The sequence below is a fragment of the Suncus etruscus genome, chromosome 10 (assembly GCF_024139225.1).
Source record: "Suncus etruscus isolate mSunEtr1 chromosome 10, mSunEtr1.pri.cur, whole genome shotgun sequence".
Taxonomy (NCBI): Eukaryota; Metazoa; Chordata; class Mammalia; order Eulipotyphla; family Soricidae; genus Suncus; species Suncus etruscus.
Genome location: NC_064857.1, coordinates 98,027,634 through 98,041,564, shown reverse-complemented (window position 1 = coordinate 98,041,564; position 13,931 = coordinate 98,027,634). Strand labels below are relative to the sequence as shown.

The window sequence follows — 13,931 nt, the reverse complement described above, 5'->3', positions numbered from 1 at the left end:
TCAGAAAAAAATTTCTTCCTGCAAGAGAGCTTTAGGGGAGAATTAAATTAAGTTGAATCTATGAAGTCCAGGAACTGAACAGAAATTTAATTTAAATTTCTCCTTCCCAGAAAACCAAACTAGGCTCATCATTTTGGATAGATTTGTTGATGGGATAAAGTGCTTCTTAATAGGATGATTGTTTAAATGACAGCCATTTAGTTCAAGGTTTCTTGTTGGAACAGGACAGCTGGGAAGTGGTGGAAGGACTGAGGGGAGAGATGAACTACACCCAGGAACCGTTGGTGCAGAAAGGATTTTTACTGAAAAAGAGAAAATGGCCTCTGAAAGGCTGGCACAAGGTAAGAAGCTGGTCTAGCTCTCACATTCCTTATGTCCCACTGCCTGCCACCCCCTTGGGCACTTTTCTTCAATTTGTAGTTGAGTATTGGGGCCTGGGGAAGAGTATTAACTCTAATATCTCCATGAATTATGGTTTCTTTCCTACAGAGATTCTTCTACCTGGACAAAGGGATCTTGAAATATGCCAAGAGCCAAACCGATGTAAGTCTTCTATTTAATCCAATGTACTGCTGACAAATCCCAAAAGAATAGCTATTGAGCTCTTTGATTAGATTGTGATCACTGAAGAAATGAATTCCTCTCAACAAGAAACTCTGTGTGTGTGTGTGGGGGGGGGTAATGTGCTGGGTAGGAGGTTGAGACTAATGAAGAGGGATGCTTGTTCTCCACTGCTCTAGCTCTGAGTAATAGATCAGATCATGCATGAGGCCCTGGGTTTGATCCCCAGCATCTTATGACCCCCCACCCCCAAACTTCAAGCACCACCAAGTATAACTCTGTCACCAACACTTCAGGATCCCTGGGTCTAAGTATTATTGGGTGTGCCTTCTTAAAAGAAAAAAACAAATCAACTGGACTTAGTTAACCTACCAAGGAAGAGCAAGGACTCCCCAATGGGGTAATTGGGATATCTCTTCTGATTTGGGGTTGCACTAAGGGGGTTTGTAGGTGGGAGAAACCATCTTTGTAGGGAGATCATTGGAAGAAAACATGGGGCCAGGTCACTTCACTGTTGAGTGACTGGGACTGGTGTAAAGGCCCTTGGTGAAGGTGATGTGTGAAGGTTCCCAATATGAAGCAGAGGCTATGGTGGGTCTCTGACTGTCAGTTTTGTCCTGAGAGGCAGCCCTTTCTCCCCTGCCTTATTTCTGCTTCCTTCCTTGCCCTGCTTCTCAGAGTGTTCATCTTGTGGGCTTGCAGGTAGAAAACGCAACAGAATTCTTGTCTAACAGGAGCCAGACTGGGCTTCCTGCCCCTGCTCTTCCTTTGGGATGCCTTCTCAATGAATTTAGACAGCAGAAATGAAGTCAGCAGGAGGCAAGGGTATATTCTAGTGAATTTATGGCTTGGCAAGTGGCTCCACAGGACTCAAGTCTTGATTTCCTTCTCTTCTAGCTGCATCAGCCTCTTTATCCCAAACCTCTCTGTCTTCTCATCTGTAAAATGGAGAAAGTGTGCTCTGCCTCACACATTAGATAAGACAGTGCATTGCCACACTTGTCTGGGCACTGGCTTCTACGAAGCACTGCTGTGGTTTTACTTATTTGTCTTGCTTGGTTTCTCTATTTCCCCACACATGAGAAAGATCATCTACTTCTCCTTCTGATTTATGTCACCTACCTCGACAGCCTGCATTTGCATTCAAATCATTGCACAGGCAAGATTTCAGTTCTGCTCATGGCTGAACAGTGTTATCTATGTGCCACGTCTTCTTGCTTAAAAGATGCTGCTACTGTTAGTGACTTGCTCTGTGTCTTTGCAGATAGAGAGAGAGAAACTGCATGGCTGCATTGATGTTGGGCTTTCAGTGATGTCTGTCAAGAAGTCATCAAAATGCATTGATCTGGACACTGAGGAGCACATCTATCATCTGAAGGTGAGAGGCTTCTCAGAAGCTGTTCTTGGCATATTTTTCTCGAGTATATTTCTCGGGTATATTTTTGTATCAAGGGGTATGTGAGTTTTTATCTTATTGGCACTACTCTTTGTTATTTTAAGCCTTCAGCAAACATGTAGGGAATCTTCACCAAAAGAGTGTTTGGAGTAGTCATGATTGATCTTTGGGCAGGACCATTCACCATGCGGGATTATCTCTCACTGTGGAAATCGTTTTCCTGTCCCACTCCATCAGAAACCAAGAAAAATTCATATTTCTAAATATGCCTCCTTGGTCTTTAGGTAGCACCTGCTATAGTTAATCTAGGTTAAAATGATTTTTCTGAAATCCAGTATTTATATTAGCTTATTTTTGGGGGGGTCACACCCAGCAGCACTCAAAGGCCATATGGAATGCCGGGATTCGAACCACCATCCTTCCGCATGCAAGGCAAATGCTATCTCTCCGGCCCCTACATTAGCTTATTTTATTTAGCTTATTTAAAGGAATCAAGATTCCTTTAAAATTTTTAGCTTATAGGAAATGCCAGAAATTTTCCATCTAAAGTATGTTTGGGACCTCACTGGTGGTGCACAGGGATTAATCCTCCTAGTAGTTGGGGAAACATATTTCCAGGGATTAAACCAGGATCAGTTGCATGCAAGACATGCACCTTAATACTTGAACTAACTTGCTAGCCCTCTTAAAACAAGTTTTTTAAGACTTTTCATGACCTTCAGTTAACTGATGTGACTCCATGTAGAGTCTTGCCCACAGTTTAAGAAACTTAGGTGTATAGTGAAAATCATGAGGCGTAGAGACTTGGAGATCTCGATTTGGTTCGAATTTTGACCTGCCTACTTAGTAACCATCCTTTGGCAAATTATTTGAGCTCTGAAAGTTTCATTTTCTCAACCCACCTCTTCTCCAAAAGGGAAATGATTATAGTGCACATCTTATAAGGCTTCTTAAAGAAAATCTGGCATCATGCTCAGCCCCTCAGCAATCTCAATAAGTGTAGTTATTGTATATAATTATTAGGTGGAACCCAGATGTTAGGAGTTAATTGAGAACATGTTAAGACTCTTCTTTGCCTTGGGCACATTACTGGGGATATTGAGAAAGGGTGCTGAGGCTTCGGATAGTCAAACCAGGAGCTGCTGAACTGCATGCTTTAAAGTAAATGCTTTCTCCAGAGCCTGTGTATAGTGTTTGGATAAATGCATCCATAACACATCCACCTGGTTAGGAGACTGGGCAAGGAAAGCAGCTGTCTGACAAGCTGGCTGCATCCTAGTTTCTATCCCTGTGGTTGCAGTTAACTGTAAAGCAGTATTTCTCACGTTGGCATTAAGGACCAGTTAGGTTGGGAGCTCCTGGTAGTTGGCAGCCAGTCTTGTGCTCTATCCTCGAACCACACTCTCCAGATGATGGCAGTAATCTGTTCCAGACATAGTAATCTACAATGTCTCTAGGTGATGCCAGATATTCCTTGGGTATAAAATCTACTCCTAGAATGAAAAGAGGGAGACAAGGAAGAAACAAGAAAGGAAACAAGAGATGCTGGAGTGGTAGGGCATAGTGGTAGGGCATTTGTCTTGCACACAGCTGACCCAGAACAGAACTGGGTTTGATCCCTGGGGATTCCATATGGTCCCTTGAGCTAGCCAGGAGTGATTTATGACTGCAGAGCCAAGAGTAACTCCTGAGTACTGCTGGGTGTGGCTCAAAAACAAAAACAAACAAACAAAAACAAAACAAAACAAAAGAAAGAAAACAAGATTTAAGAAAGAACATCCCTCCACTTGCCACCCCATTTCTCAATCTCCTCTTAGATATCTGCAATCCTCTCTACATTCTTCAGTGATTCTCTTCTGTGCTTTATGGGTTGGGATAGATGTGGTTCTTATATAGTGGTAAAGATGATAATTCTTTATGAGTTTTACAAGAACTAAAGGATCAGAGAGATAGCTTGACAGACCGAGTGTATGCTTTACATGCAGGAAGCTTGGGTTGGACTCCCAATATTACCTCACCCTTTGAGTACTAATGGGAGTAGCACTATGATTTCCAGTATTGTCAGGTATGGCCCCAAACCCAACATAATAAATAAAGAAAGAAAGAAAGAAAGAACTAGAATGCCTTAAATCACAGCTTCGCATTGTTCACAGTGATGCACTGACGTCCTGTTGACATTTCTGGTTCACTTTTCTGGAATTAACTCTTAACTGTTAGCTCTGAGTAGTTCTCAAAGGAGCCTGATTAATAGCCTCAGGGTCAGGGAGTTTTTCAGTGTGAGCGATCCAATCTGTTCTCTTCTTTTGTAGTTGGCAGATCTGGGCAACAGAGAGGCTAAGAGGCTGTTTACCCATGGCCTTATAAATACCTCAGGGGTTGAAATAGAACTACAATCGGTTATTGTTATAAAGTGCTTTTATTCTTTACCTGTTTAACCAATAAAAATGTAGGTCAAAGATGAATTCATTAGGCATTAATTCTTGAGGACCCTGAGAGTAGATCAATGCAGAAGATGACAGAAGATTCCTATAAAATTCCTGCTAACCACATCTGGGAAATGCAATATGTTTCAAAAACATAAGTTAGGGAAGACAAATGGATGCACATCTATTTGTAATATTTCTTCCTGTAAATGACATATACACTAGCACTGGGAAGGGTTATACGTCTCGTGTGTGCTTTTAATCAATACAAGATACATTAAAATCAATGTAACACTTCCTGAAAGGATGTTGGTGCTGACATTTATCCCCATGACTTTGCTCTCCACTGTGGCATTAGTAAAGATTTTAAAAGGACTGGCCTGGATTTTTCTTCTTGTAAGTGAACCTACCATTGCTTCCCTTGAGTAATTTTTGAAGTAATTACTTCATGAGTCTCTGACTTCAAAAATGTAGGTATTCACAGTTTTTATCCTGAGCATATTAATATGCTCTCTTACACACAAATATTGACTAGGAAGAAGCAACTGTAGTGTACAGGTTTTTTGGTGTAGCCTTTTTTTAGTATTTTTATGAACATTTAAAATATTTCCTATTAAGTGCTGAAGCACTGGAGCTTTCCTGATTAAAAAATTTAAAGAATACATATATATATGTATATGTATATATATTTGTTTTGGGGCCACACCTGGCAGCGCTCAGGGGTTACTCCTGGCTCCATGGTCAGAAATTGCTCCTGGCAGGCTCTGGGAACTATATGGGATGCCGGGATTCGAACCAATGACCTTCTGCATGAAAGGCAAACGCCTTACCTCCATGCTATCTTTCTGGTCCTAAAGAATATTTTTTTAATAAAACTTACTACTTATAAACATTATTCTTCAGGGGAATTAAATCTTCTAGTCACTCATTTATAGAGAGAATGACAAGAGAAGGGTTGAGAGAGAGGAGAGAGAGAGAGAGAGAGAGAGAGAGAGAGAGAGAGAGAGAGAGAGAGAGAGAGAGAGATGTGTACTTGAGGAATCCTGAAAATTACCAGTACTACTTTATCAGATATTTTTTCCTATTTCTGAGAATGGCAAAAATCCTTTTATTCTAATGATCCTTCACATTCATTAGCATATATTTAGCAATATTAGGGCAAGATGAAGATTAACAAGTTTAAATATGTTGAGAAAAACATACAAATCTGTTCTAGTTCAGAGAAGATTGATCTGAAGGGTTTTGAAATATTTTTAAAATTTTTTGAAATGATAAATGGTACCAATATTTTCAGCAAAATAGGGGAAACAAGACAAAATTAGAAATAAATGCTTAGAAATATAAATTTTTATTTATGCTTTAATGTAACTGGTACTATGTTTTCTTAATAATAGCATAGCAGTTAGACTCTTTTCAGGAAAACCCAAATCTAATGTTCCAGAAGATCCTTTTTACTCTTCACATTCTCCAAAAACTAGTTTCCTAGAGCACATAAATGTAAACTGAATCAAGAATGAGATTATATGTATAATTTTATGTGTCAGTTTGAAAAGTGAGGGTTTAGAAGTGGCCTCAAGTTGGCAAACTACTTTTCTTGAGTGACCTTGTTGATTTTATGAAAATATCTTATAAAATATTTTATGAAATATCACTTAGGTCAAGTCAGAAGAAGTCTTTGATGAGTGGGTGTCCAAACTCCGTCATCACAGAATGTACCGTCAGAATGAAATTGCCATGTTTCCACATGAAGTGAATCACTTTTTTCCGGGATCCAGCGTCACAGATGGTGCTCCTGGGGTCTTAGACTCCATGTCAAGTAGGAAGGTAATCAGTTGTCGATAATCAATCTAAACAAAGGTGGTGGCTTTGCTGTGGAAATCCCATCTGGAAGGCTGTTTATAGGGGAAACAAAGTAAGCCTGAGCTGGTATTATGTCAATCCATATTCTGGTTGGTCAGAAATAGGGCCAGAGCTAATTCTGGGCCTAAAAGCTGGGCTGCAAGTGAAGAAAAGTGAATAAGCAGGATTTACCATCCTTCAGTGCTCTGGTTTTATTGGCCAGTTCAGTCTTTGGTTTTCTCATTCATTTGTAAGAAGTGATAGGGAATTTATCATCAGGAAAATGCAAAATCAAACAATGATGAGATTACCTTATGCCAGTGAGACTGGTGCAAATTATGAACAACAACCCATGTTGGCATGGATATGGGGGAAAAGGATCCTAATTGACTCCTGCTGGGAAAGCCAACTGATTCAGCTTCACCAGAAAGTAATATGGGCCCTTTCCCAAAAGTTAAGACTTGAGCTTCCACGTGACTCAGTGATTATACTTCTGGCCATCTATTTACCCAAAGGCCCAAAAACTATTCAGAAAAGACATTTGTAGGCCTATGTTCATTGCAGCATTATTCACAATTGTCAAAATCTGGAACAACTCATGTGTCCAAGAACAGAAGACTGGATAAAAAATCTGTGGTACATATAAACAGTGGCATACAACTAAAGTATAAGAAAATAATTCATCATGCCAACCCCTAGATGGATCTAAAGGGGACTATGCTAAGTGAAGTTAGTCAGAAGTTGTGAGACAGATACAGAACAATCTCTCTTCTATGTAGGACATAAAGAAGCATAGTAAGGAAATAAAAATGGCCAAAAGCAACCTGAGAAAACTGGTCTATGGATCTGTGCTTATTTGGCAAGGTGAAGGCACTAGGAATGGGTGGTTTCAGTTGAGGGGATCCTGATACAATGTTGGAGGGAATTGGGCTACTCTGGTAGAGGTTATATGGTTAGAATATTGCTTGCAAGGAATCCTGTGATTATTGGGCATTGTAAATCAAAGGGATTAGAATGAAACTTAAATTAAAAAATTAATTTTGTAGATAGGAGAAGTGATAGGTCCAGACACAGACATACAGGATTGCAAACCATTCCCCAACAGTTCTATGACTATTTTGGCCTGATTATCATTTAACAAAATAAGAACTTAGGGTCTCCCATCCAAGTCCTCATGCATGGTATAGTCAAGTTGGGGTCTCCAATAGAGTACTGTAGCTGAAGCTTAGATCAGCCGCAATTAGTTCTTTCAATAAAAAATAACGTTGTTTTTCTTTGCCACAAAGACTTTCCACTGGACTCTGTTTATATTTATAATTTTTGTGTTTTTTTTTCATCTGTGAAACAGCGTAGCAGTATATCAAAGCAGAATTTGTTTCAAACTGGAAGCAGTTTGCCATTTTCTTGTGGTGAGTCTCGAGTTCCATCGTGGTTACAGTCTTCAGAAGACATGGAAAAGTGCTCAAAAGGTAGAATGACTTTAAATCTCTGCGCCATGCAGTCTTGTGCTTAGATTATACTGGTCTGGTATTTGAAATTTAGATGAACTTGTACTGGTTTACATCTTTGCCTATTTTATTCACTAGGTTTGCTATCATGATTAGCCAAAGACACTCCGAGTCGTTCCTTGGGTTGTTTATTTTATTGTTGCTATAAATAAATTCTTTAATTGAATCACCCTGAAATACACAATTACAAGGTTGCTCATGATTGAGTTTCAATGATACAATATTTTAACACCTTTCATCAATGCATATTTCCCACCATCAATGTTCCCAGTTTTTCTCCTACTCTTTCCCCCCCCCCCCCCCCCGCCCCTTTCCTCTTCCCTGTCTACCTCTGTGACAGGCATTTCTCTCTTTCTCTTGCTCTTTCTCGGTCTCTCACTCTCACTCTTCCTCCCTTGTTGTAGACTGCTAAATAAGTCTCCAGGGTAGGTGTTTTGTACAGTTCTTTTCTTTTTAAGAGACAAAATGAACATTAAGCACATTAACTTTCAAGATCTTTATTACATAGACAAGTGGGTGAGACAAATGGAGATCCCAAAAAATTCTCTTCCCAGAAAACACAGGAGGAACACAGGGGGACCTCACATATGTTGGGTACTACAGAGCTCCATCTGGCAGTACTAAGGAGGTCCTATGGTGCCCACATGAGACCCTGTACATGTTGGGCATGCTCTTTAGCCCCATGAGCTAATTCCTTGGCTCCAAGAGAGTTTCTAGAATAAAAAAATATCCATAGGCTTTTTTCTTAAAGAATCTATCTAGCTTGATCTAGAACAGGGTACAGTTATCAATTTATTAATTATTTATTTATTCATTTATTTATTTTTTGGTCTTTGTGCCATACCCAGCAGTACTCAAGAACCGTTTGTGGCCCTATTCTCAGGGATCAATCCTGGCAGCCTCATATGTGGTACCAGAGATTGAACTTTGGTCAGTTGCTTACAAGGCAAATGCCCTACTCACTGTACCTTGATTTTCTTGTTTCCCCCTACTAATCCTGGTAAATTGCCAAGTTTTCTTAACCGTGATTAGGTACAAATCATCCTGGGAACCAATAAACCAATGGCCATTGATGGAATTCAGAACATGGAATTTATTTTCTGGAAATAGGATTTAGACTTATTTAATTTTTGAAGAATCTTCAGGGACCAGAGAGACAGGATGGCAGTAGTGTGTTTGCCTTGCATGCTGCCTACCCGGGAAGGACCCAGTCCGATTCCTGTCATCCCCCAGACTGCCAGAGGAGATTTCTGAGTGCAGAGCCAGGAGTAACCCCTGAGCATCGCTGGGTGTGGCCCAAAAACCAATCAATCATTGTGTAAATCATAGTGAGCTTACCTGGCAGTGGTGATTCCATGATCAGGAAGATGGTTTCCCAGGGTGAGACTCACCCATTGTACTCCAGGCGTGCTGACCCCTGCGATTTCCCCAAATATTGGAAATTCGACTGTGTAATTAGTGATTGTGAGGGACTGCGTACGCACTTTCCCCTGAAAAACAGGAAAAAAAATCAATAAAGTTAAAAAAATTAAAAAGAATCTAACATTGATTTTTATAGTATAAACTACCATTAAAACTACTGATAAAATCATATGAATGAGAAACTATTGGGGACACACCCAGCATTGGTCAGAGATTACTTCTGGCTTTGTACTCTGGAATCACTCCTGGTAGGCTCAGGGAACAATTTGAGATATCAAATTTGGGGATCAAAGCTGGGCCAGCTGTATTTAAGGAAAATGCCTTACCCATTGTATAGTCATTTTTACCTCCAAGAAACAATTATTAATAGCATTGTAAACTATGGAAGTTTAATATAAAAATAAAATATAAAAATACAGGAAGTAGGCCAGAGAGATAGCATGGAGACTTGCAAGGCATTTGCCTAGCATACAGAAGGACGGTGGTTCAAATCCCGGCATCCCATATGGCTCCCAGAGCCTACCAGGAGCAATTTCTGAGCGTAGAGCTAGGAGTAACCCCTGAGTGACACTGGTTATGACCCCCCCCCCCACTACAGGAAATACCTAACTACTGTTAGAGAAATTACCAAGTGGTAAATTTGAGAATGATGTTGTCTGTTGAATGCAGGTGTGATCACACATAAGGCCTTAGAGTTGTTGCCTCCTAATAAATATAACTCATGTCACTCACTGAGTGACATTCGAGGATAGTAAACTCAGAGACCTGTCTCTGTTTCAGCATCATTGATTGGCCTGACTCTGAAACTTACTAAAACTATGAATTCTCACATTCGGACCCAAGAGACTTTCCCCACATCTGGGTTAAGGTGAGGGGGTGAGTCCCCTGACTCTGTGTATGGACACATTCCCTTGGTGATTCTGTGATAGCGTCATTGGAGAATGATGTTGAAAAAGGCCTTTGGACTTTGACTCTACAGAAGTAGCAGTGACCTATGACTTGCCACTTGAGGATTCCTTGGAAGTTAGAAGCTGATCTGAGGGGCTTCAGATTTTGTCTGGTTGTCTGCAGAAGAATGTCCTGGTCCTCATTCAGAGTCATGACTCACAGTTATACTTAAAGACTAATACAACCTTTTTCTCACTTCCAATCACACAGCCTCTTATGGACAGAGATAGTCAGTGATTAGAAGATGAAACAGACAAGGATTGCGGTAGCAGCAGTGATGGCAGTGACTGATTTAATTGATGCTTGCAATGTGCTGTGCACTCTAGGCATATGCTCTACAATTTGACCTACCTTCTTCCCTAACTCCCAGAATCATTCTGCATATTTAACTCACTTAACTTGTAACTATTTTGTGAGCTCAGTGTGTGGTTATTGAATCCTTCCCACCCTTTGCCAGAATAGGGAACCGAAACTCAGGGAACATTCTTGATATTCATTAAGCTTATTCCAGCTGGTGCTTCTATAGAACTCTGCCTTGAACCAAGGCAATCTAGAGCCATTCCAGTCCATGATATGAAGCTTACCACAAAGAGTGGTGAGTACAGTTAGAGAAATAACTACACTAACTACCAGGACAATGATAGTGAGAGAGAGAAATAAGAATGCCTGTTTCAAAGACAGGGGTTGGGGGAGGAAAGAAATGGGGGACATTGGTGGTGGAAAAGTTTCACTGGTGAAGGAGGTTATACATTTTATAACTGAAACCCAACTATAAACATGTTTGTAACCACAATTCTTAAATAAAGAAATGAAAAAAAGAGGGCCCGGAGAGATAGCACAGCGGTGTTTGCCTTGCAAGCAGCCGATCCAGGACCTAAAGTGGTTGGTTCGAATCCCGGTGTCCCATATGGTCCCCCGTGCCTGCCAGGAGCTATTTCTGAGCAGACAGCCAGGAGTAACCCCTGAGCACCGCCAGGTGTGACCCCAAAAAAAAAAACAAAAAACAAACAAAAAAAAACAGAAATGAAAAAAAGAATCTTAAATATACAGATGTAAATTATGAAATTAAATATCCATATGTAAATTATAGAAAAACAGTGTTAAATATCTAGATGTAAATCAGATCTAGATAAATAAGAGAAACAGCTAGAACTAACATAATGATTCTTGATGCCAAGGTAAGTGTTTATGCCTTCTCTTTTGCATTGTTTCATACAGACCTCACCCACTGTCATGCTTACCTGGTGGAGATGAATCAGCTTCTACAAAGCATGGATGTGCTGCACCGCACATACTCGGCCCCCGCCATCAATGCCATGCAGGTGAGCCACATCTTCCTTCTGCTTGCTTCTGGGCAGTCCTCTCCTGGCCTTGCTCCTCACTAGCCTGTTACTAACAACAGGGTTGTCTGGTGGTTGCTGCAGCCAGATTTTAGGGGCCGGCGGTGGTCACTTGGCTATGCATTTACCCCTACTGGATTGGTGGACCTTACTGTCTGTGCTCTCTTTCCTGTTTTGAAACAAAGGGTGGAGCTTTTGAAAGTCCCAAAAAGGAAAAAAGATCACACAGGAGGTGGCGGTCCAGAGGTCTTGGCAAAGATGCCAAAGGAACACTGCAGGTAACCGCTCCCCCTGAACATGGGCACTTAGAGAATACCCTCCTTGGTCCTCCTCTGCACACCGTGTCATGAATCCGTGCCATGTTATGTATGAACCCATATGGGTTCAAGTAGAACAGATGAGTGATTGTTCTAGAATTCTCTCTGACCCAGTGAGGGTCTTGCTTATATTTTATAATGGGTGTTGGATTAAGGGATAAGTGGCCTGAGGTTGCAAGGCCTGCAAGCATTTCTAGGGTTGGGATTTCCACTTCTTTTAATGCTCAACCTGTCTGCCTCTTTTCTGCTCAGAGGTGGACTTGTATTGTGTGTGCTGTGGCTGTGTGCTCTGATTCACCTATCCTGCTGGGCTTTATTGGAATCAGCGTCCCTCTGAGCCCACATGCTAGAGTCTTTATGGCTAGGCCTTCATGACATACTGTTGTGCTTCTCTCTTCCAACTTACTAGTACACTAATTTTCCGATGTACAGTGAAGCCATAGACCAAAAATTGGAGCTAAACCATTGCATATAAAATTGTGACATGGTGGGGTCACAAAGATCTCTTCATGGGTTGAGTACATGCACAAGCCTGTCTAGGTTATATTCTCAGACCCACAGCTCCTGAACACAGAGCTGGGTGTAACTCCACTGAGAGTCCTCCACCCCCCAATAAAAATTCCCTTTTTGAGGCCAGAGCGGTGGTGCAAGTGATAGGGCATTTGCCTTGCATGTGCTAACCTAGGACAGACCGCATGCAGTTCAATCCCCCCAGTATCCCATATGGTTCCCCAAGCCAGGAGCGATTTCTGAGCTTATAGCCAGGAGTAACCCCTGAGCGTAAACTGGTATGGCCCCAAGAAGCAAAAAAGAAAAACAAACAAAACAAAAAGACCTACCTTTTTTTTTTCATTTAAAATTGTGACATTGTTTAGATCAAAATTAACCATAAAGTTACATATAGATTATATGTGTATATACAGTATATGTGTACATATATATCTATATGTATACATACACCTATTATATGATATGTTTTTTAATTCGAAGTTTTTCGGATTGAATTTCAATTCTTTTCAAGTTGAAGAATGTTCTCAAGTGTTCAGGCATTTGAAAAGTTAGTTTGGGTTTGGGTTTTTGGATGGGGGCACAGCAGGTAGTGCTCAGGGTTTATTCTTGGCTCTACTGTACTCAGGGATCACTTCAGATGGGCTTGAGGGTCCATATAGGATACTAGGGATTGAACCTGGGTTGCACAAGGCACATGCCCTACCACTGTTCAGTCACTCCAGTGCTTGACAAGTTTGTTTCATAAAAGTACCAGGTACAAAGAAGACATTCTTAAGCCTGGTGACTATCAACAACCTAGATAGGTGACAGATGAATATTGCCAGGAGGAAGGAAATGAGTATAAAGGAGAAAAAGCCTGGCAGCTTTAGCTGTCATTTGCAAACTCTAACTTTAACACTTCTATCATTTCCCAGAAGTATATGTGATTTCTCACCTATTTTTATTCTGCAAGCAGTCAAGTTTCTTTGAAAAGTGTCTTCCTGAGTTGTCATTTTTTTTTTTTTTTGTAGAAGCTATTCCCTAGTAGAAAGGTGAACCTATAAAATGTTTCTCTTACTACTACCAATCAATAGAACCAAGTACCTATTTTAAGCAATTTGCATCTAAAAGGAAACATCCCCTTTGGTGTCACTTTAGGTTCCTAAACCTTTTCCTGGCCCTGTCAGACTGCATTCCTCCAATCCTAATCTGTCCACACTTGACTTTGGAGAAGACAAAAATTATTCTGATGGCTCTGAAACCTCATCAGAATTTTCTAAAATGCAAGAAGACCTGTGTCATATTGCCCATAAAAGTAAGTGAGTTTTCTTTCTGCTAATATTTTGGGTGGAAATGTTAAATGCATGCCTGACTATAGAATGTCCCAAGAGAAGTGATTTTAGTTGGTTCATTTTCTGCTCTATTAAGGTTTTGAGCAATGTAATATTCATTTTATTTTCCTGGTACTAGAGAGTACATTGGCAAGAAGTTCCTTTTTAATACCTTGCAGAGAGATAGGGAGAGCTGTAGGTACATTTTAGATCTATAGTTATACTTTATGTAATATGCATATATACACAAAGTGTGTGTGTGTGTGTGTATATATATATATATTTTTTTTTTTTGGCATACATGTGTGCCAATACATGTGTATTGTATATGTATTTGTGTTGTGCCAGGGATGGATT

At 40.4% G+C, this 13,931-nt stretch overlaps 1 protein-coding gene, 1 long non-coding RNA gene and 1 other non-coding gene across 3 annotated transcripts in view; all 3 read left to right on the top strand.

Annotated features, from left to right (window-relative positions):
- The window catches only part of LOC126020055 (uncharacterized), a 1,004,964-nt gene that overhangs the window by 142,202 nt on the left and 848,831 nt on the right, over positions 1 to 13,931 (top strand). The window lies entirely within an intron of this gene.
- The window catches only part of OSBPL3 (oxysterol binding protein like 3), a 210,965-nt gene that overhangs the window by 126,793 nt on the left and 70,241 nt on the right, over positions 1 to 13,931 (top strand). Inside the window, exons 3-10 of the mRNA XM_049781437.1 lie at positions 225 to 341; positions 490 to 543; positions 1,826 to 1,939; positions 6,037 to 6,204; positions 7,568 to 7,688; positions 11,316 to 11,419; positions 11,623 to 11,715; positions 13,402 to 13,558. Of these exons, the coding sequence (XP_049637394.1) occupies positions 225 to 341; positions 490 to 543; positions 1,826 to 1,939; positions 6,037 to 6,204; positions 7,568 to 7,688; positions 11,316 to 11,419; positions 11,623 to 11,715; positions 13,402 to 13,558 (928 nt within the window). The remainder of the gene's footprint in view (positions 1 to 224; positions 342 to 489; positions 544 to 1,825; positions 1,940 to 6,036; positions 6,205 to 7,567; positions 7,689 to 11,315; positions 11,420 to 11,622; positions 11,716 to 13,401; positions 13,559 to 13,931) is intronic.
- Positions 9,058 to 9,220, top strand: LOC126021295 (U1 spliceosomal RNA). The gene has a single exon (XR_007499857.1). It is a non-coding gene; the product is annotated as a U1 spliceosomal RNA (small nuclear RNA).